Source organism: Oreochromis niloticus, linkage group LG1, assembly GCF_001858045.2.
Source record: "Oreochromis niloticus isolate F11D_XX linkage group LG1, O_niloticus_UMD_NMBU, whole genome shotgun sequence".
In the NCBI taxonomy this organism is placed as follows: Eukaryota; Metazoa; Chordata; class Actinopteri; order Cichliformes; family Cichlidae; genus Oreochromis; species Oreochromis niloticus.
Genome location: NC_031965.2, coordinates 38,417,685 through 38,439,259, shown reverse-complemented (window position 1 = coordinate 38,439,259; position 21,575 = coordinate 38,417,685). Strand labels below are relative to the sequence as shown.

Genomic DNA, 21,575 nt, shown 5'->3' with positions numbered 1-21,575 from the left:
GGTGTGAGCTGAGGTCAGCTGAGTTTGTGTTTTAAAAGCAGGTAAACCCACAAAGATGATCAAACAGATTAATTATGCCTACATGGCTCAGGGTTTCTGTCATCAATCAGCAGATCTGGATCAAGTGGCAGCCTCTGCAGGTGAAAAATGACAAATACTGAGGTACCAAGACCTGCAGTTCCTCTAACATCCAGCAGGGGCTTCAGCAGTTACATGCACGTCCATCCTGAACTAAAAGCAGAGCTCCAACACGCCCTATGAAAGGTCGGTGATACAGTATTTGCTCCTGTTGCCATCCAAGGTTTGAAAGAGTATCTCCTTCTGACTATAAATGTGCACTGAGCTCAGGTTATCATTTACCTAAAAGATTTTTATTGAAAAATAGAGAAAATACCAGATTTCCTTTTTTTTTTTTAATTGAAGGATAAATGATCAGTGTGAATTTCATAAATGTTTCCAAAACGTTGTTACAGGGGAAAAATAATCAGGCAGAAAAAGAACCTTAACATCGACTTCCTCCACTTCTGCACAGCACGTGCACACAAACCCCACAGAAAAGACAAAAATATGTATAAAGACAGTAATTGTGTTTTCCACTAAACTGTCATCACCAGAAATTTTATATGGAAGACATAACTTTAACATTTTAACTCCAGCAACTTTTCTACATTTCACTGATACAGAAGTTAGTGTATGAAGGAAGGAAATGAAGGAAATTATGAAGTTTGTTTTGTTTTTAACTTTTCCTAGGTTGCTGTTGCCTTAGCCAACTGATTTGTTTTTTTAACTACCCTGGTGTTGATTTCTCTTATTTTGAAATGCTCTACTCCATACTTGATTTTAAACCAATGACACCACACGTGGGCGCCAAAGATCCAAATTCTAGTTGGGTGTTTGGGCTGTTCAGATTTGTTATTTACACTAGAAATGAGACCGAGGCCTTTTTAAGAGCCTCCACGAGCAGTTTCAACGCCTGCATCACTACAGGACACTTTCTTCCCACGCTCCTGAAGGAGGCATTTATTCATCATTAAAGCTTAACTACACAAGTACTTCCACTCTGATCACAGATACTCACGCTGTGGGACCCTGACACCTGTGGAGGTCGGGCTCACCTGTCCACAGCAGCTCTGCATGTTTGATTTGGCACATTTACACCAGTTTAAAGCCAATGTTTATGTGGAGTCACCACACATCTGATACTGGATGGACACTCAAGCACCACATGATTACAGCCAGCTGATCGATAATTTGGTCCTTAATTTGCATTTTAATCTGATGTGCACAAAGAGGCGGAGTCTGCAGAGCTGCTGCTGTAAATGCAGGCTTTTTTTTTTTTAAAGTACTTTGATGTTCAAACTGAGCTGCAGACGCTCAGCTGACAGCCTCATTTATCCAGACAGACATTGACAGGAGTTTGAAGCGTTTGTTCTGGAAGTCTGTCCTCATTACCTCTGAGTGTTTCTCTGCACAGAACAACAACCCTGCGAGACCACAGGCACTGGCAGGAAGCTCGAAATTCCAAGTTTTCCTTTCCAACCTTTCTGTATTTCAGATACAGCAAGACTCCCTGTGTTTACGTCACTCGATCAATAAAAGATAAATACTAAAATTTAAACTCATCCACATACTCATTTCGTGTTTTGGCTCAAACATTCCATCAGAGACGCTGAAACGCTGCCGACATCTTTTTATTTAAACTGGGAGAAAAAAAGAAGCCAAGGTGCTTTTTTTTTTTTTTAAACCTTTATTTTTTAGAACAGTGTCCTATTCACTCAGATGGGCACTCAACTTTGCCGCTGTTGATGTCATCAATGACATCATGGGGATGGCGGCCATCGATGGTGCATCCCACAGACTGAGCGGTTCCCAGGATCTCCTTGATGGTTCCTGATGAGGAATAAATAAAATGATCATGAGCCAGAGCCGAAACACAAAGACTAACATCAGACATTTCCCATCAGGAGGCTGGTTTAGAAACGACACTAAAGGCTCATTTCCCAGAGACGAGTTTCTAACATTGAGCCTGGATGGCACCAAGAGTCGGCCATCTTTGATTTACTTTAGTTTGTGTTCCAGTCTTTTCGGCACAGAGCGGTCCACCAGTTTTTGGGCCGCCCTGTTTCCTAAAGCTGGGTCAATCTGAGCCTCCACTGGATTATACTCAGTCACTGGGACAGACGGGCATAGTGGCGGGAGGCTGAGCAGACGGATAAAGAACGGTCGAGGAGAGAAGCCAATCAACAGCCCTGAAAAATCCAGGTTTCTCTGTGAGGCCTTACCCGAGAGCTCCCGGGCGATGGAGCGAGGCCTCATCACACGAGCGATACCCACGATCTCATCGAAGGTCACGCTGCCGCTGTGCTTAACTGGAAGATTGAAAAGAGTTTGAGGTGAGCAAAAAGCAGCTGAGCGAGCCGAGCGCGTTCAGTCGTGCGTTCAGAGACACTCACTGTTCTTGACCTTCTTCCTGTCACGAGGAGGCTCCTTCAGGGCTTTGATGATCAGAGCCGACGCAGAGGGAACCACCTCGATCTGTTCAACACAAACGGCATCCACTGAAACTTTAAACCCACCGATGGCAACAAGCACGCGAACACACACACACACACACACCAATCACCACAGATACCCACACAAGGCCTGTGTGTCTGTAGGTGGCGCTGGTGTACTCACCGCTGCCTGCCTGTTCTGGATGGTCAGCTTCACGGTGATCCTCAGGCCCTTCCAGTCACCGGTGGCCTTGGCAATGTCGTCACCCACTTTCTTGGGAGACTAGAGTGAGGAGAGAGAGAGGGAGGGAGCGCTCTGTAAATCACTCAGGTACGATAGAGGGGACTTCCTGTCTTAAAACGGTCCTTTGTGGGAGGCGACTGCAAATATTGACAGTTGTGCACACATCTTTAATTAAAGCCGTCATTTTCTCATTATTTGACCATTAAAACAAACAAACAAACAAACAAAAAAAAACACTAAAGTGTTCACAGGTATGCTGAAACTAATAAAGACCAAACTGAAATGATCAAACACACTGAGAACAGGAACAGAGTCAAAGTCTTAGTTTGTGTTCCAGTCTTTTCGGCACAGAGCGGTCCACTAGTTTTTTGGGCCGCCCTGTTTCCTAAAGCCGGGTCAATCTGAGCCTCCTCTGGATTATACTCAGTCACTTGGACAGACGGGCATAGTGGCGGGAGGCTGCTTTGATTCAAATCAGATATTTTCTGACACTTACCAGACCCAGAGGTCCGATTTTGGGGGCCAGGGCTGAGGTGGCTCCGACTTCTCCTCCTGTGCACCTCATGTACACTGAAAGAAACGACAGACCTGATTAAAGCCTTCACACACAGACAGAAAACTCAAGTCATTTCTAACAAAAGCTACGTGTTAAGAAGCCACCTGCACTGATTAAATGAAGCCGATCTCAGTTTGTGGACTAATGCCTGCCCAGAAATGTCAATTTAATCATTTTGGAGCCACTTGGTGATAATTTTGAATCCATGACAAAAAATGTTCTTGGATCTTTGGAAGAAGTTGACCTTTCAGCATGGTCAGTCTTTAAAATACCAGCAAGTGAGCACAAGCCCTAAAAATGATCATTTTAAAACAACGAGGCACAGACAGAGCTCTGAAACCAGGATTTGGCTCAGAAGCTGATATTCAGCACGCCAGAGAACTGACGCTGTGCAGAGAAAGGGTCAATACTGTAAATACTGACTCTACATTACTTTTTAGCCAATAAATGCCAAACACTTATGAAATGACTGATTGTTCTTCACTGCATCACAGAAATCTCAAAAGTAACCTGAACAAAAACCAAACTGGTGAATTCCTTCAGTTCTGTTCTGACTAAACTCACAGCAGCAGAGCAGCTTGTACAAACATCTAATTTCAGATGGGCTGAAACCTTTACAGTAGCAACTGATGTGTTTATTAGTCAGATATCTGTACATCACTCTACAGAATCTGTTCTTAGCACTAAAGCGTTCTGGTTTTAGGTTTGTAGTTAATGCAGTAGTGATGGATCACATTTGGCCATCAGAGTCTGTATAAAGGGTAAGACAGGAACCTCCTGGCCAAAATGCACTCCTGCATTCACAGCCCTTACACAGACTGTAAGCAATGACCTCAACCCAAGTCCTGAGCCAGAGGGCTGCATCTGAAGCTGTGAAACAGCTGTTCCCCCAGAGGTTAAGTGATCAGACAACAGCTGATGCTTCCCCAAAATTCTCATATGAGGATTTTAACAAGAGCTGAAACATCTGTACAAACACAGCCAGAAGACCCTCACACCCCCTCCACTTTCCTATGCCAGCCATAACACCCAACATAAAAAGCCTAAATATAACAATATTTTGAATTACACAAAATGTTAACCAATTCCACTAATTTCCAAAATTTCACCTGCTTTAGCAAACCCAGTGTTTGCAGATCAGGTGTTTAAAAGGAATAAACAGCAGCTGGACCTTAAAGAGGCCCATCATAAGTAACTTCCATCAACCATAACTGCTAATTTAGCAGTTCCTGAATCTTTGACATCTTTAGGAAACTTTTTACCACACTGCTCTCACCTACCTACAAAAGGATTTAACCGCAGCATATCTTAAGTGTTTGACGCAATCCCAATATTAGCATCATAACAACTGTTTTAACTATGTCAGTATTCATCGCTAAAAGCTGTCCAAACATGGTCCCCACGTCGCATAAGGACCCATTTAGAAGTTTCCTCATAAATATACTTCAGTTCTTCGTGCTTTGTAAGGTAATTAACTGTGGCTAACGTTAGCATTAGTTGCTACGTTAGCATTAGCTCCTACGTTAGCACTAGTAGCACGTGGGTCAGCACGTTACTCACTTCACTACCCTCTACACCTGCCTCCGACCTGACGTATTTTACTCAATTGGCATCATTAACTCTACAAACATCAACAAAACCCTCCTACACTGAGTTTCTTCGTCGCGTTTCGTGTCCCATCTTTACCATTTTGTGAGCGCCGTGAGCAGGCCGCCCGGCAGGCGGAGGCAGACGGCAGAGAGCGACTCCATCCCGGCTGTGAAAAAGCGTCTGCTTTTATTACACTCAAAACATACCAATTTTAATCTCGTTGGGGTCGAATTTGGGCGGCATTGTGAGGCTGTGGAGGTTGAGCTCAGTTCAGCTTGGTTGGTGAGGGTGTCGGATGAACCCGGCTTCGGGACGACCGATAACTGTTGCACCTTCACCTCTAAAGGGGAGAAAGAGAAAGAAAGAGCGGAGGCCGCGGAGGAGTTTATACCTCAGCCAAGTCCCGCGAGAACATGTTTCGCAGTTCGCGTTGAGACGTATGACAGAACGTCATGTGGGCGTGGTTTAAGACTTTAAGCTATAAATAAATTGCTAAAATCATTTCTAACAGTTTAGTGGATTTATTTGAATAATAAATAAATAAAATGGCATCTAAAAAGACGAGCGTACTCCATGAAAATTGAATTAATATAGCTTCAAATGATAATTTTATAAAATATCTTATAAAATACATTCATGATATATTATATCTAACTGTATTTTACCAGTAAAAAAATTACTGTGGACGTAAATAAATTTACACCGGAAGCTCTTTCTGATGCAACCTGCTCTCAGTCTCAGCCTGAGGAGCTTCACAAAGAGAATTTTTTTAACAGCACAGAGACACAGAAATACACACTGTTGTATATCATGGAGCCAACTTTTTAACTATCAAATAAGGCACACACTGGTGTGCCAGAAGCACAATGCACAGCCAGTTTATAGTGTAAATATTCACTGTATGTTCATGTTCTTGCAATAAAAACAAAGTAAAATGTTGGTATTCAGTTTAATCAACACTTCACCTAAACCAATAAAGACAAATACAGTAAATGATGACAGAAATCAGACGAGCATTTCCTTTGAAAAATAAGCAAAAAAGAAAAAATTAATCAAATAACAACAGTAACCCAGGTTATTATGCTATGCAGACCAAACGGCACCTTCTTTTTAGGAATGACATATTACTCCTTACATTTTGAGTGCGTGGCGGCAATGCATCTGATATAACTTAGAATGCTGTGATTGCAGCCATTCCCCATGGTACTCATGACCATTGATCAATGGTTGTTGCTCAATGGTCATGAGCCCATTGTTCATTCAGTGATGGTTTCAGTCATTGTGCAAATGTACTGTTTATAAGGTTGGAAACCTGCAGTCAGCTGAGACTGAAGAAGTCACCTGGATGAGGGACGAAACATTTCTCGCACTGAAAACGTCCAGATGAACAGAATCAACTTTCTGGGATTTACCTCCCTGGTTGATTGAGCATGCATCAAGACAGAAACTGACATACTTTTCAGAAGCCTGACATTTCTGTTTGAAATATCCTTTATTCATTCACTTTCTGAAATCAGTGACAAAAATAGAAAACTCTTTCACAATATTCTAATTTTTGAGATATATTGGTAACATATAACCTGCAGGTATCTGCTGTGTGGGAGCTGATAGTAAGGACCTGACAGGTGCACTTCCCCAGACATCTTCTGGCTTCCAGTAAATACTGACAGTTCCTGATTATATTTCAAAGTGGGTGGAGGACGTCTAAGAGAAAACCAAATCCACAGACAACAGGAGTTGGTGCTAAACATGCTTTTAAAAAAAAACTTTAAGCACTTCTTAAATCTGGTTTCACAGACAGTTACAGCTATATCAGTTTTTAAGAGCAGGGCTCCATGATGTAAATTAGCCTTCATGTGTGGTGTTTCATTAGTCAATTAAAAACTAATAATAATTAAAAAGCAAAGGAAATCCTGCATTGTTGTTTGTGTCGACTGTAAAATGTAGACCGCAGATAATATTATGAATGATCTGTAAAATATGCAAAGACTTGTACATTAAAGTTATGGATTCACTCCACACTGTATATAAATGAAACTTGTTTTGCACATGTCCAACTACCAACCTCTGTATATTTTATATATTTAATTTTATTGTTTACTCTATTTAATTTGTAAAATATGTATATATACACACACACACACACACGTAGAAAAACATATTTAGTATACACATCCAGTAATGCATACATTCTTATATTGTACATATATTTATTACTCTCAGATTTAGCCATTCTTATATTTTGCTTGTTTTATGTTATTGTATTTTGCACAACTCTGTTGCTTGTGAAACTCGCACACAAGAATTTCACTCGCATGTACTGTACCAGTGTACCTGCACATGTGACGTGACAATAAAAGTGATTTGATTTGATGTGCGCTCTTTGATTTTATTCTACATCATTACAATATTAATACATCAATAAAGATTTGTATTAACAGCCAGAGACAAACTCACAAACCATCCAAGCTACCATGGTTTCTTAGAAACGAACTACAACATGATTTTAATAGTTACGTGTCAGCAGAGGTCGGCGATGCTGATTGGCTGGAGCCTCATTTACTGGAGATAGCGACAAAACTAGATTGTGATACCTGAATGCAGCGACAATTTTACAATTCAAATTTGCTCTTATTCGACGATCAGGCCTGTTTTAAAGTATAAACATATAATGCGTGTGCAGCATAGTTGACTATACAAAGCTCTGAGCAACAGAAAGAGAAACGGGTGCCATGAGTGCCTTTGATGGGAGCACTACAACGCAGAGTGTCATGTTTGATGGATTCTGAGGCGCTGAGAGTTTAGTTGGTCGTGGGAAGTTATTTTCTGACCTGCTTGTGACCTCGGACGAGGCCAAAGTGCTGCTCGTGGGCGCTGAGTGGATGAGCATCCTTTGCAGCGGGCTGAAGGGCCTGCGTGTGGCCGCGGCATGAAAGCGTTGTGTCGGTGCTGCAGGTCTCTGCTTCGTCTTCCAGGTTGCTGCCGGCTGTTTCATCATGACACGAGTTGCATGAAAACAGCGTTTTTCCTGTTTGATTCCTGCAGGACTTTTTGACTCAGAGCTGCTCTACAGGAATAGCAACAGAACACAAGAGGGAGTAAGTGGGTGAGAAGCAGAGATCATCACTGCTGGCCTGTTTAATATGCATCATGAAAATCTGTGAGAAGAGTCAGAAATTCACAAGTTGCAAGATAAAAAGAGTGTTTTCAGAAATCCTCGACAGTTATAGCAAATGTCACATTTAAATAATCATTCTGATGTTTTTGAGCTCCAACAGTGCTGCAGAAAGCTGCTGTTCTGAAGCTCGACGACATTTTTGTCCTGCTAAATATTATTTCTATATCAACTACATGTTTGATAATGAGGATAAATAGGGAGGAAGAGGGTGTCTAAAGATGGATGGTGGCTGAGGTTATTCTGAAAGCTGAGAATAATTGATCAAAATAAGAATAAAACAGAATATTAGCTGCATATTTCTTATAAATTATGAATCGTAACTCGGGTCATTTTACAGTAATGTAAGACGACACCAGCGTGAATCGTGAAGGAGTCCAGTTTCAGCTCCGTTTCTATGCTCCTGTTTTTCTGTGTGTTCTTCTCGTGTTGTGTGAACATCAGTTTAAACAGACTCAGCTCTCCTTTACATGCACAAAAAGTCATCACAGACAGAAACAGCAAATGTTAGGTGCAGACTGGGTTTAAGGTCTGCAGGAAATGTATGTAAATGTAATGCTGTGTCCTTTGAAGTGATGGAAACACGCCTGTTTGTGTGAGAACACACACACATTTACAGCATGAAGGCAACGCGCCAGCTGTTATTTCTGCACAAACAAACTGTGAGCCTTCATGATTGCAACAAATGCTGGCCTTTTGTATAATGACGAGGATGCTCAGTGACATTATATCCTTCCTCCCAGGTGATAGAAGTACACTGAAGTGCACTTCACTCATGTGCATTAAGCAATTTAGCAAACTTAGCTGAGGTTCCCGGCCTTCACCAGCTTGCAGGTGACAGTTTAAATATTTCTGCCTCCCTCTGAGGGAGGACACCTCAGGTCCTCAGAGACTCTTACCATAGAGAGACAGATTTGTGGATTCGCCACTTAGTAGGGTAACTGCACACAGCTCAACACATCAATGGATGTAAACTGCCCCTCAAACAAGAATGATCCACACACTGATGCTTTTAGGAATGCCCTGAGAAGGTAAGAGATGCAGGGCCAACAACCTACACACTGACAAACTAGTGCATGTAACCTCTGTGCGTTCCCTTCTAGGTCGCATGATGTCATTAAAATGCCCGTAAAGGCTCCAACAGCACAAACACAGTCCAGAGGTCCAGTTCAGCAACTCAACAGCTGAGGTAAAGCCTCAGACAGGTAGCAGATACCTGTGTCACCATCCACCTATCAGTCAAAACAGACCACGCCCATAATAATATAAACTTTAATCCAGGTGAAGTATAAAAACTTTTTCCATCTTTACAGGTGTTATAAAGAAGGAAATTACCTATAGAGTCCAATCAGTTTGTGTATCAGGCTGCGAACACGTTTGTATTCACTGTAAAGTTTTAACATGGGAGTCTATGAAGACTGACTCACTGCTGCCTCTGCTGGACGTTAGAGGAACTGCAGGTTTTGATAAAACCTAATCCTAAACTGCTAAGTTTTTCCTTGTCAGTTCAAACCATAAATGAAGCACTAACCATAATATTTTAGATTTACTGGATGAACCCATTTGGTCTTTGGAGGCGTTCTCGGTATTATGCAGAAGGTGTACTGTGTCTAGTTCATTGGCTAATGTTTAGATTGGCTTTCCTGGTCAGCAGGAAGTGATCTTTTGTGTGACTATATAAAAATATTATTTACGCTTCGCTGTTATTATTGGTATTACTGAGATAAGACCTGGAGACATAATTCTGCTTTCTGTTTTATTATGTACATGAGCCAAAGAGATTAGATGTAAGCAACATAAGGTGAGGCAGGTGGGCTGTTTTAACTTTTAGTTTTTTAAACATGCCAAATCTGTGGACTTAACTTATTTAAAAAGAAACATTCAGCGAAGAACTGGAGGCCACTGCTGTGAGCAGTTAGTGGGATGGGAGTAGAGGAGTGAACTGCTGTACACTCAACTATTGGAAGTCACGAACAAAAGAAGGAAAGTGTGATTTTGGGCACAGCAATTAAAACCTATAAGACTTTAATCACGACTTTATTGTGCACCGAATGAAGTGGAGATGAAAGTTCTTACAAACCCGCTCAGTCTGAAAGAAGGTCAGACGCGCTCGTGTGGCGAACGAGCTCGTGAACTGAAACGATCGAGGAGTCAAAAGACAATTTCTGCTCCTCGTTTGAGTTTGGTTAAAAGAGACGGGCTGTGTGCTTTGGCCCGACTCCCTCGACTGTAGCCGCCCTCCAAAAAAATCAATGGAGGAAATTATAAAGCAGAGAAAATTAGACTGAAGACGAGAGGAGCAGAGGGAGAGGGACTGATTGGAAAACACGGGGAAAAGGTCGAGTAGGAGACGGAGCAGAGGAAATCAGATCATTCCCCCCCGAGTTTAACAAATGAGCTGTCCAACGGTGTGTGTGCTTGTATGTCTGTCTTTGTGAGGACCGTCAGGATGGAAAGCAGGGACATTATGCTCGGTCATTTCTTTTAGGGAGGAACTTCACAGAGCTGTTTGAGATTCAGGTCAGAATCAGGTTTAGGTGAGAGGTAGGACAGCCCAGGTAAAAGTTAACTTTAAGAAACAAAAAGTGGCCAAACGACACGGCAACACTACAACATCCACATGCCCCTCCGGCATTCACCGGAAAAAGACGGCTGTGAAACAGGGAATTTATTTTTTATGAGCACCTTTAAATCAAAGCTATTCTGTTCATCTGCTCTGATTTCAGCACCATATTTTGTTATTTTAGCACTACAGCAGCTTTGCATGATTAACAGATAAAAATAATCCTTCTTTATCTTAATCTGGGCCTCGGTGCCCCACAGTTCATCGTCTGTGCGAAACGTCCTCCTTTAAAGCTTTCTCCCTCCACACAACTTTCTTCTAATTAACTTCCCCTCATAAACATAAAGTTTGGACAGCAGGTGGGCGGGGCATCTGTGCCGAATTGTTCCCATAACACAACTATGTTGTAATGCAGCTGATCTCAGATGCCTTCTGCATTTCATCCAAGGAGTTTTTGGAGATAAAAGTAAAGTAATGGGGGTCCTACACAGTGTGAGTTAGGAAGGCTGCAAAGCTGGAGAACCACATGGTGTAAATTGCAGGCTTATGAGGCAGGAGAACCTGGTTTATGTTTGCTGGGACCTCTCTGTTCCACTTCCTGTTTAATTTCAGGTCACTCGCTGCAAATGTGTCAGGGCATAGATGCCAAAGGACCCCTTGTGCATGAGTGAGCCTTAACGGCGCTTTAACAAAATGGCACGTCCATGGGTAGAGAAACTGTAACACTGAGCTTTTAGAGCACACCCACAGTTTGAACATGAGAAACAGCAGAACAGCAGAGCAACACTTGATTATTAGGATTTGATTTTTATCAGAACACAAACAGCAAAGGAGAAAATACAGTGAACGTTAAAAACCAAATGGAGTCATTTAAAAGGGATGTGTGTTAGTCAGCGACGTCAGTGCTGTGGATGTGGATGTGTGGGCGGGCCGAGGTGGAGGTGCTGTGGAGTGCAAACCAAACAAAGCAAAAGATAGTGATGCTGTCAGAGAGCGAGAGAAAACAGTGAACCTGAAGCTTTTATACGGGTCGAGCACCGGGCCCGGGCGCTGCAGGTCCAGCTCAAAGACAGGTAGACACACACACACACACACACACACACACACACACACACACACACACACCACAGCTGTGGGAGGCATCGCAATGTGTGCCTCCCATCGACCTGTTTACGGGGAGAACACAGAGCATTAATGAAAAACAGCGCTACATTTCAGCAAGTTACCAGCTGCACACGCAGCCACGTGAATCCGCCAGAGCTGCTCGGGTTTGTGGGTAACAGCATGTCATCTCTTGTGGACACACAGCGAGAGGCACCAAATCCCCCACCACATTTTTATTAGAAGCTTTCATTAAAAGTGCGGTCACATATTTGATAGTCTGCACGCCATGCAGCACCACGAGAACACAAACTGTCGTCTTTATTACCGAAAAAGAGGAATGCTAAAGAAAAGAAGCATAAAGATGGATTTAGAGAAACGTCTCCCACTGAGATGTTACCTTTTTAAAAATATACTTTTCATTTTGGAAAATTGTTTGTTGGACTAAATATAATAACATCACAATGTTAAACAGAGCTCTCTGCAGCGGTTTTGGGGCCTAGCTAAGATTAGGACTTTGTGTACCCGGTTTGGCCTCGTTGGCCCAGCTCAGAGGTAACTGAGGCAATACTGGCTTATGTAATGTATGTGGAGTGGTCCTTTAAATGTGAGGTAGTACAGCAGCTCAGTGGTTATCACTGCTGCAGGAGAGTGCTCCAACCATCAAACCACCAGCCAGGAAAGAAAAGCATGTTTCATTTTTAAAAATTAAATAAAGTTATTTTGATTCTTTTAGTTCTGATGATGTCGTGTGATGGACGGTCCAGGCAGTATCCTGCCTCCTGCCCTGTGTCAGTTGGGATAGGCTGGAATAATGGAAGGGTCTGATGATGGCCACCACCTCCCAGCCTTCACAAAGAGCTGAACCAGTGAACCCAACGAGCTCACAGAGACCCTCGCTGCTGACCTTTGTGGCTGTTTGTTGCACGCTAAACAGCCACATATCTCTAACACCTGAAAATATACTATAAACAAAGATTTTGTTGCCCTTTTTGGAATAGTGTTTACAGAAATCTAACTTGAATTTGTCTTCTTTAAATAATTTTTGGATTGTATTTCTGTTTTTCTCCTTCTGCAAGGTTGGTTGTGTTTAAATAGAGAACTTTAATTGTCTTTATACTGAAAAATGAACCGACAGTGAGTGAAAATGTTTGAAGAGCAAAACCAGAGCACACACTGATTGGGTTCAGAGGGTTAATCTCCAGAGTTTCACTTCCGATTAAATAACAGTTTAAAAAAAAACAATGAAATGAGATGAGCGTTGACGTCTGTGAACTCTGAGCTCCTACAACACAACGATACTCAAAATTATTCATTCGTCACGCTCAGCCCGGATCTGTCGTCTCTGCTAGGACAATAAATCTTTCTATTGGCTCATTTATCCCTTTTTTAAAATATGATTTTTTTAACAATGTTGTTTCTTTATATAGTTTTTACATCACTGACGAGACACGTCTGGCACTTTAAAGTAACCTAGTACATCATGTAGAGTTTTACTTTAACCACAGGTTAGATGGTTCATTTAATGGTTGCAGGCATTAACTGCAATTATCAATGAAAATTCAATGCAATCAGAAAACCTGAATCAAACATTAACCCTGATCTATCTGATCCTGATCTACTCACTGCCCCCTGAGGTTTTGTGAAGCATGTCTGGAGAGACAAGAACAACCACCACAAACATCATGTGACTGTCTAAAGACTCATCATTCACTTCATGCCAGTTTTTCTTTGATTAAATATACAATTATTGCATTTAGGTTTTTAAAAATCTGCTTGAAATTCACCCTCTTCTACGGTTTCCTCTATATGTGAGTACTAAACGATTTAACATTAACACAGTTAATTATATTTCTGCTCCGAGCCTCAAGTTGATTCTTTTGGCTCTCATGTAGTTTTTGTCTCAACGCAGCCATGAATGAAATCAAACCGTGTTTTATCACTGCACATAAAACTACAAGGTGAAAATATTTCTGTAATACATAACTCTTCATCTAGTGACTGAGCGCTCAAGTGAAAAAATGCTATACAAGAACCTCCCCTACCTCAGATGCAGCGAATGCGCCCTGAGCCTGGATCTACTGGAGGTTTCTTCATAGGGATGGGAATCAATAGGAATTTAGCAATTTTGATTCCATTTCCATTTCACTTATTGATTTGATTCCTTACAGATTCTCTCGTCGAGTCACCACCATCACAAAACAGCATCACTTTGCATCTGTGCAGAATAATTGCATGCTGCACGGTCAAATGTTTGTGCATGTTGGAGGTATTTCCCTTATATTTCTAATTATGACACACACACACACACACACACATATATATATGTATATGTAATAAATATTACATACATTAATTTTCTTAAAAATAATGCACTACCTTGGTTAATTACTCCCAGCAGAAAGTAATTCATTATATTACTCTTTACATTACTTTCATGTTACTGTAAAATAGCTGAAACTCAATGACTCATAATCACAATGTAACAATATAAACTAAAGGTTCAGTCACACACACCAACACAAATCCGTATCCTAATGAGCACACGTACAATCTTCGTCTTAGTATTTAGGTATGAACACAAAACTGAAAGCACGTAACAAAAGTGGTTGCCATGGTGATTCTACAGTAGAAACATGAACAGGTAGAAACGAGGCTGCAGCCTGACTGCTCACCAGTTTGTTACCTGTTGAAGTTCAGGGTCAGTGTGGCTGGGTCGGGGGCAGCAATCACTCAGCCGTGCTCGTTCATAGGGGGTCGACTGATTGTTGGGTTTTCTCTGAACTATTGTAGGGTCTTTACTTTGTGATTTGGTTCTACGTGTAATTTATTTGATTGAGTGATTTTCCATTTACACTCACTGTTTTGTATACTTCTACATGATATAATGCTTGTTCAAGGCACATACTAGTATGTGCACATTAACAATGAGGAGTAATACAAAAGCAACGTGCATAGAGGATTCTCCGATCTTTAACATGAATGAGCTCCACACAGCATTGGTTTGAAATCCCTGCTGTTACTCCAGTTTCCACCTTTCTTTATTTGATTCCTTCTGTTATTATAAAGATTTTTTGATGCTTGTGATTACAGTGAGATGGAAAATGTGGATAAAGAGGGCATAACATGTGGCAGAAGGTCCAGTCAGCTGGGAGTCAAACTGGGGGGCTCTGTATCTGAGGTCTCGTCCTAACTCAGCCATGAGATGTCCCAGTTCCCTCATTTTTTTGTCTGTGGAGGAATGGGTGGTCTCTTCATCACTAGCGGTCACTTGACTGGAGCTGTAGTGGCAATCTTGGCCTCTGACGGCGGGTGAAGTCGACGGGGGGTTGTAAGTGGCTGTGCTGCTCTGCGTGTGTGACATGAAGTGATTGACAATGATTGGTTGGTTTCATCTGAAGCAGCCTATGTTCTGAGTGATTGCAGCAACAGGCGGACTCAGGGACCTGAATTTTGTCACAGCAGACTGGACCTGCACGGCTACGACCAACATTTCACATGAGGTCACGTTTATGACTCTACATATAACACACTCAGTTTGTCGTGTATGGTTATCCTGCCTCATCATAAGCTTTGGACATTTTCCATTGTTCTAAAAAAAGAGGAAAAGAAGAGAAAGAAAGCGTGGGAATGTACTGCGACTAAAATAACATGAAGACCTTTCTCCTACAAACATTCCCAGAGCTGCTGGTCAGCAGTTCCTGCTGATTTGTGTTTGCTCAGGTAGAAAACAGGACGTCACTGCCAGTTCATCACAACAGCAGCAGCACGCTCATGAAGGTGGAAAGGGTTAATGTTGGGGTCAAAGTTGATTCTGTTCCAGTTCAGGGGGGTTTAAAATAATGAGCAAGGCTCAAATGCACCAACAGAAAGCATGTGGGCAGTTAACAAAGATGACAGGAAGTACAGGTGTTTATATACCTGCTGTGTTCACACACGAACATGACAGACAGCTAACCTCTTACTGTGACACACACACGAATACCCATGTTCCTTAGCAGCAGAACATCATGTGACTGCACTGATGAATTCACATGTGATCACCAAAAAAATATAAAACATAAAAATAAAAGGAAGACTTTAAATCCAGCATCGAGTCAGTGAAACTTCTTGGACATTGATCTGCTCAGTTAAATAGCAGACGGGGATGTTAGTCAGGATCAGCTGCTTTGGTGTTAATGAAAGTAACGACAGGTGCGTGAGAGGGGCAACAAGACGAGAGACGAGAGCAGATTCATCCTGAGCACATGTGACAGACGTGAAAAGGTCTGGAGAAACCTTGGAGGACGTCATGCTGCCTATAACATCGTTCAGCATGACCAGTTTGGTGGTGGTCAGTGATGGTCTGGGTGGCATATCCACGGAGGGACACACGACCTCTACAGGGAACAACACCCTACAGCCATCAGGTATCAGGATGAAATCCTTGGACTCACTGTCAGACTCTTGGCTGGTGGAGTCGCTCCTGGGTTCCTGCTGGAGCACGACGATGCCCGGCCTCATGTGGAGAGAGTATGCAGGCAGTTCCTGGAGGATGAGGGAACTGGTCCATTAATTCCCCCCCATCATGCATCATTTTGATCTACTTTGTCTTTGAATTGACAAAGATACAGAGGTATGTTGATGTGGCATCTTTTCATTCATTACCCTTTTTAGTGTAAATAACCAGTATTATTGTTTTTCCCCATTAAGATGGCTGCCGAGCGGCTGGCTGGGTGGGTGGATGGATGGAGCGTTAACAATGTGGTTGGTTTTTGGACACAGAAGTGACCATTGCTCAGACTGATACTTGCTAATTAGCGCTCAGTAACATCCAAATAAAATCCTAGAATTACCCTCATCAAAACATTTCGTCAACAGTTACATTTAGAGAAGGAGGAACTATCCTTCGAGACCAAAACAGTCTTTCTATCGGCCTCTAAGCACGTTTACTTCTGCTGTAAAGTCGGGCATTTTAACACATGAGTCTATGGGGACTGACTCGCTGAGGGAGCCTCTGGTGGTTGTTAGAGGAACTGCAGGGTTTTGGCACTGTCACATTGACTTCACTTTTAAGAAGCAAAAGCTCCATCAATGTTTCATACAGTCTGTATAAATAGGAGCAAATATTAAAAAGTACTGACCCATTTCTTGACTTGCCCTGGTTCCAAATCAGTGAATAGGAGACACGACGAGGAGCCCCTGCAGTGTGTCTGTAACCGAGCTCCCCTCAGTTTGGGTGAATTTCATGTTTAATAATGTGATTTTACTCCTTTATGGTGACTCTATATTGGGGTAAAAACCACGATGTTATGTCTGTGTGCACTGAAAGCGAGCGAGGCAGGAACGTAAACAGAGTCCAGACTTTAAATGAGCTCCATTATTCTTTAAAACATTCTGTCCTTGTTCTGCTGTTTCTCCGAGCGTGACTCAGCTCCATTTATCTCTGACAGCTCTGGGACATTTCAAACCGTTGCTGTCCCAGAAGATCACCTTTATCCCACCATGCATCTCATCCCAACAGATAACAACGCTGTCCAGTGTGGTGCTACCTGAGAGCGAGGCTCTAATGGCCCACTAATACTCGGATTCTGTTCATGGACTGAACCGATGGTTTACAGTCTGTGCTTTCTGCCACCTATACACAGCACTGTAATGTGTGCCTATTCTTTTCATTTCAAACAACGTATTTTTATAGTTTGACTCCAGAGTAGCTTTGCATTATTCATGATTTTTAAAAAATCATATTTTATACAGGGCCTTTATGCAGACCCCAGTTCATCCCTTCTGTGTAATAAGCTGTTTTAAGGCAACTTTTTTCTGATTGGCTGCCCCTCGTAAACAAAAGATTTGAACAACAGGTGAGAAGGACTTCTGTGATAAGCCTCACCATCAGAGGATTTCTGAAAAGCAGAATCAGACCGTTGTGAGGAGCGCTGTGAGGTGCACTCGCCTTTCAAACAGGTCGACTACACCTGTGCTAAATGTTCCAGATTCTGGGAGAAGCTTCGCTGAATTCGCTGTAACAGATCCGGATGATCGCTGTACAAAGTGAAGTACAAAAAACTCCGTTATAGTATAAAGTTTTGATAAGATGCTTAAACATATGCTTAAAATTAAGCCTCCTCCCACAATCCAAAGACATGCAGATGTTGGATTGGATTGGCCACCTGTCCACGGTGTACCCTGCACCTCGACAGCTGGGATAGGCTCCACCCACCCCACAATTGGATGAGTGGAAGAGAATGGATGGAACTTAAGAGGTTAAATTATACTAGCTCTTCTTTATTTTAAGTGTGAGTGGTTAAGAAGCATAAGTCATGTTATACCAAACTATGAACTCCATTAATAACTTCATGATAAATGAATTTTTTTCTTTTGTCCAAACTCCGCACAGTTAGCTGAACATCAGAGAGTCGGGGAAGTCGGGCTGGTTGACTGAGCTACAGAACTATGATGAGGCTAACATGAGCACATTAGCACGGGGAAGATGGAGAACGACGACTGACTCTTTTTCAGTAGAAGTTCGTGTTGAGGGCAGAGACAGACGTCACAGCAGGAGGAAGACACTGGTTTTAATTACTCGCTCAGAAAGTCCTGATCCTGAGCTTGAGGTCCGACTGTGAGTCTTTTGATAACTGCTTAAATATGAGTGTATGGGCCTTAGTTACACTTTAGTTTTTGAAAACTGTTTGTCATGGACAGAGCTGATAAAAAGCTGGAATTGACTGGTGACTGATGATGAACAAGGCAAGGCAGCACGTTGAAGGCACACGAGCCTCATCCAACGCAGGAAACACACGCACAGGTCAGATGTCTGTTCTGTGCCATGTTTCTGGAACTGAGCTAATGTTAAAGCTATCTGGTCAAACGTCACCGCTTAACGAGCAGCTCTCTGGTTACTGACTTTAGGGCAGCTAGTCTGTAACAGTAAAAGGACACCTGGCCCATATAATCTGATTCATTTCTGAGGGTTTCCTCCATAGACGCTCCACAGACTTCCTCTCTTTCTTCATTCCATTATGAGAAACAGGAGACTGACAGGGAGCGCTTCAACCACAGCCCGAATGCTCGCTGAAGCATCGCTCACACCAACATGTCATATTAATGAAACGCAGTTCAGCTGCAGTCTGAATCAAGGACAAGCCTTTACAAGTAGACGTTGGAAGGCCCGATAAGGGTTTGGAGGCAGAAGCTAATTAACGAGTGTTTGAGAGGACTGTTTGTGTCGAATCAAGGGTGGGTTATCAGTTGCCCTGGTGAGCAGCTCCCCTGGCGATTCGCCACAAATTGAGAGAGCGGAGCAATTCCCCAGGAGTTTGGTTTAATTTCTTCTGTCGGAGCGATTCCACTGAACTCCGTTAAGCCTCGACACCATCAGCAAATTAAGTTGCAAAAGAAGCTTAAGGTTTCCAAGCAAGACGAAATGAAAGGCTGGCTCAAATCTTTGACATTGCAAACATTTAAATGAGCTGCAAGGAGTCAAAACAGGGGAGAGCCCCAGTATAGATCCATGTCCAACACAGAGGAGGTTCCTCTCTCCCTTCTGATATAACAAACCTGCCACAGGAGATAATAAACTGGGAATAAACTGGAACACAGGCCCGGAAACTAATCTTAAAACTTGACTTAATGTTTAATCCATTGATAAACCTATTGACTTTGTACAGGGGGGGTCAGAAGGGGCCCAACATTTGCCTCGGGGCGTTTCAGGAGGTTAATCCGGCCGTGCCCGGCAGTCTCTTTGTGTCCCAGTGCGCTCTCTAGTTTTCCTTCCCCCCGTCCCCTTTCTGCTCCTGGATTATCATGTAATCCCTGATATTCATCAGCCGAGCAGGTTCAAGGTCATTTTAGTACAGTTCTCCGACTTTGCTCTCTGTGGCTGGATTCTGCCGATGCAGTTCCACATGAGAAGGTCTGAATATGAGAAGGAGGTTTTACCTAAAATACCACGTCACAGTGACCAAAGAGATCCAATACCAACAAGATAAAAGCATTATTTAATAAAAAAAATACTGTAAACATTGCAAAGAAAACCCAGTCACGACGCCTGCATGTTTGCTGCAGTATCTCCACCTCCTTTATTTAATACAAAAACACTTGTTGTCATCGACTCTTTTAGCAGAATTCCTCGGGGTACAGAGGAATTGTTCCACACAGGCTTAAAACACATCTGGAGTGTTTTCAACACAGTCGTGCTCATTAAGTGGAGAAAACTCAAGTGTTTGATGGCCGTTAATTACCTGTCTGCTCACCCTTCCATTCCTAAAACTGTCACGTAACCTGCTGTCCTCCTGCTGACTTCCTGCCCGAGGCAAAGTCTTCAGTGTCACAAAGGCGCCTCTTTTTTAACCCAGGTAGATCGCTATAGTAACCTGTTGTGCACACCTGATCTGCTTCGTGGCAGGTTATGTTCAGAGTGTGGATTTCAATCAGCTTCGAGCTGATACATTTCTAACTGTTTTTTTCCCTGATGATATTTTAAGAACAGTGTAACGCATTTTCATGACTCTAATGTGCAGCTATGAAAACGTGCACTGAAAAATACTGACTCAAAAATGTGAAGAGTTTCTGCATCATTTCTCCCTTTATTTGCACCACCAGTGCTTTGTTTTTTTTTTTGTTCCTTATTCAAAGAAGGAACTAAAGCAGACATGAAAAAATAAAGATGAGCCTTATAAAAGCACTGGGGACAAACTTGAAGACACAAAAACCAAAGCAACAAAGACGGAGGAGCAGGTGAGACACAGGTGGAAATGTGAAGATGGAGACAGACGAACACAGGCCACAGGGGGAAACACAGAACTGCAGATGCAGGCATCACCTGCTGGTTTGCAGAGTCGGGGTTCTGACCCTCGAGTGAGCGTTTCTCTCATCGTCATCTTTGGATTTTCAGATGAGATTCATTGTCGTCGTAATCACGAGCACACAGAGAAGAAGCACTGCTGAACTTGGTGCTGACAAACAGACATAATCAGTCATACCATTAACTTAAAAGAACAATAAAAAAGAATAGCTCCTATTTGATCATAAATAAATGGACAATATTCATGATGATAGCAGCTTTAAGTAGTGGAATAGATGATATAACAGATGTTTTTCAGACTATTGCACTGCACTTACGTAGATGTTGCACAGGGATCAGCGACGCTGCGCGCTCATACGCTCGTGACTCGTCAGTCACTTAGTAGCTCTGCCGTAAAACATCAGCTGAAAATGAACATCATGTTTTATTCAGTGAGACTTTAAACTAGTGACTGAGACCATAAGCTCACGAGGAAAGTGTTTCAAATCTGCCTCTTCAGCTCTTGACTAAGCTTCCTTTATACATATGACTTATTTTACTTGAATTTCTTTTCCTCGTCTACATTTTCCTCTTTTTTATGATGTAACCAGTGCTCTGTGTAAAATGTTACAAAGTAACATGTATAACTGTATTGGATACAGTTACTAGGCAAACAAATATGTCTTTATGTTCTTCCTTCTGCAGGATGTGGAAGTTTGACCAAAGATGAACCCACGTTTATTCCTGCACTCACACTACAATCAGCTGACTTCAGTTTCTGAGGGGGGAAATGAAGGCGTGGTCTGGTGTTTCAGAGGAGTGGAGATACGAACACTAAACTGATTTCTATTGTTCAAGAGGACAAGAAGACAAACTGCAAACAGGACACTGACTCTTAGAAAGCGTTTTCCCAGACAGCAGGCCAACACAAAGCGAAGACATGCGATGTTAACGCTGAGCAGCGAGAGCCTTCAACACGTAACCAAAGCAGCGATGAGCATCAGACCTGCAGCGCTGAAGCCTCCAGTTCTACAGCAGAACAGCTGTCCAGAGCATGTGTGTGTGCGTGTGTGTGTCTTCTTTAGAATAA

At 42.4% G+C, this 21,575-nt stretch overlaps 1 protein-coding gene and 2 non-coding genes across 4 annotated transcripts; all 3 read right to left on the bottom strand.

Moving 5' to 3' along the window:
• Positions 1 to 1,727: 1,727 nt before the first annotated feature.
• rpl12 (ribosomal protein L12) lies at positions 1,728 to 5,253 on the bottom strand. 2 transcript variants are annotated; one of them, XM_003437601.5, is made up of 6 exons: positions 5,089 to 5,253; positions 3,233 to 3,306; positions 2,677 to 2,775; positions 2,454 to 2,535; positions 2,283 to 2,369; positions 1,728 to 1,890 (listed from the first exon to the last, which is right to left on the bottom strand). In XM_003437601.5, exons 1-6 carry the CDS (start codon positions 5,123 to 5,125, stop codon positions 1,772 to 1,774), a joined length of 498 nt encoding a protein of 165 aa, XP_003437649.1. In that variant the 5' UTR covers positions 5,126 to 5,253; the 3' UTR covers positions 1,728 to 1,771. The 2 variants fall into 2 exon arrangements, with proteins under 2 accessions (XP_003437649.1, XP_025764270.1); XM_025908485.1 differs by having other exon boundaries at positions 4,979 to 5,246.
• Positions 2,069 to 2,197, bottom strand: LOC112847422 (small nucleolar RNA SNORA65). The gene has a single exon (XR_003220963.1). It is a non-coding gene; the product is annotated as a small nucleolar RNA SNORA65 (small nucleolar RNA).
• Positions 3,063 to 3,192, bottom strand: LOC112847425 (small nucleolar RNA SNORA65). Its single transcript, XR_003220965.1, has one exon. It is a non-coding gene; the product is annotated as a small nucleolar RNA SNORA65 (small nucleolar RNA).
• Positions 5,254 to 21,575: the final 16,322 nt, after the last annotated feature.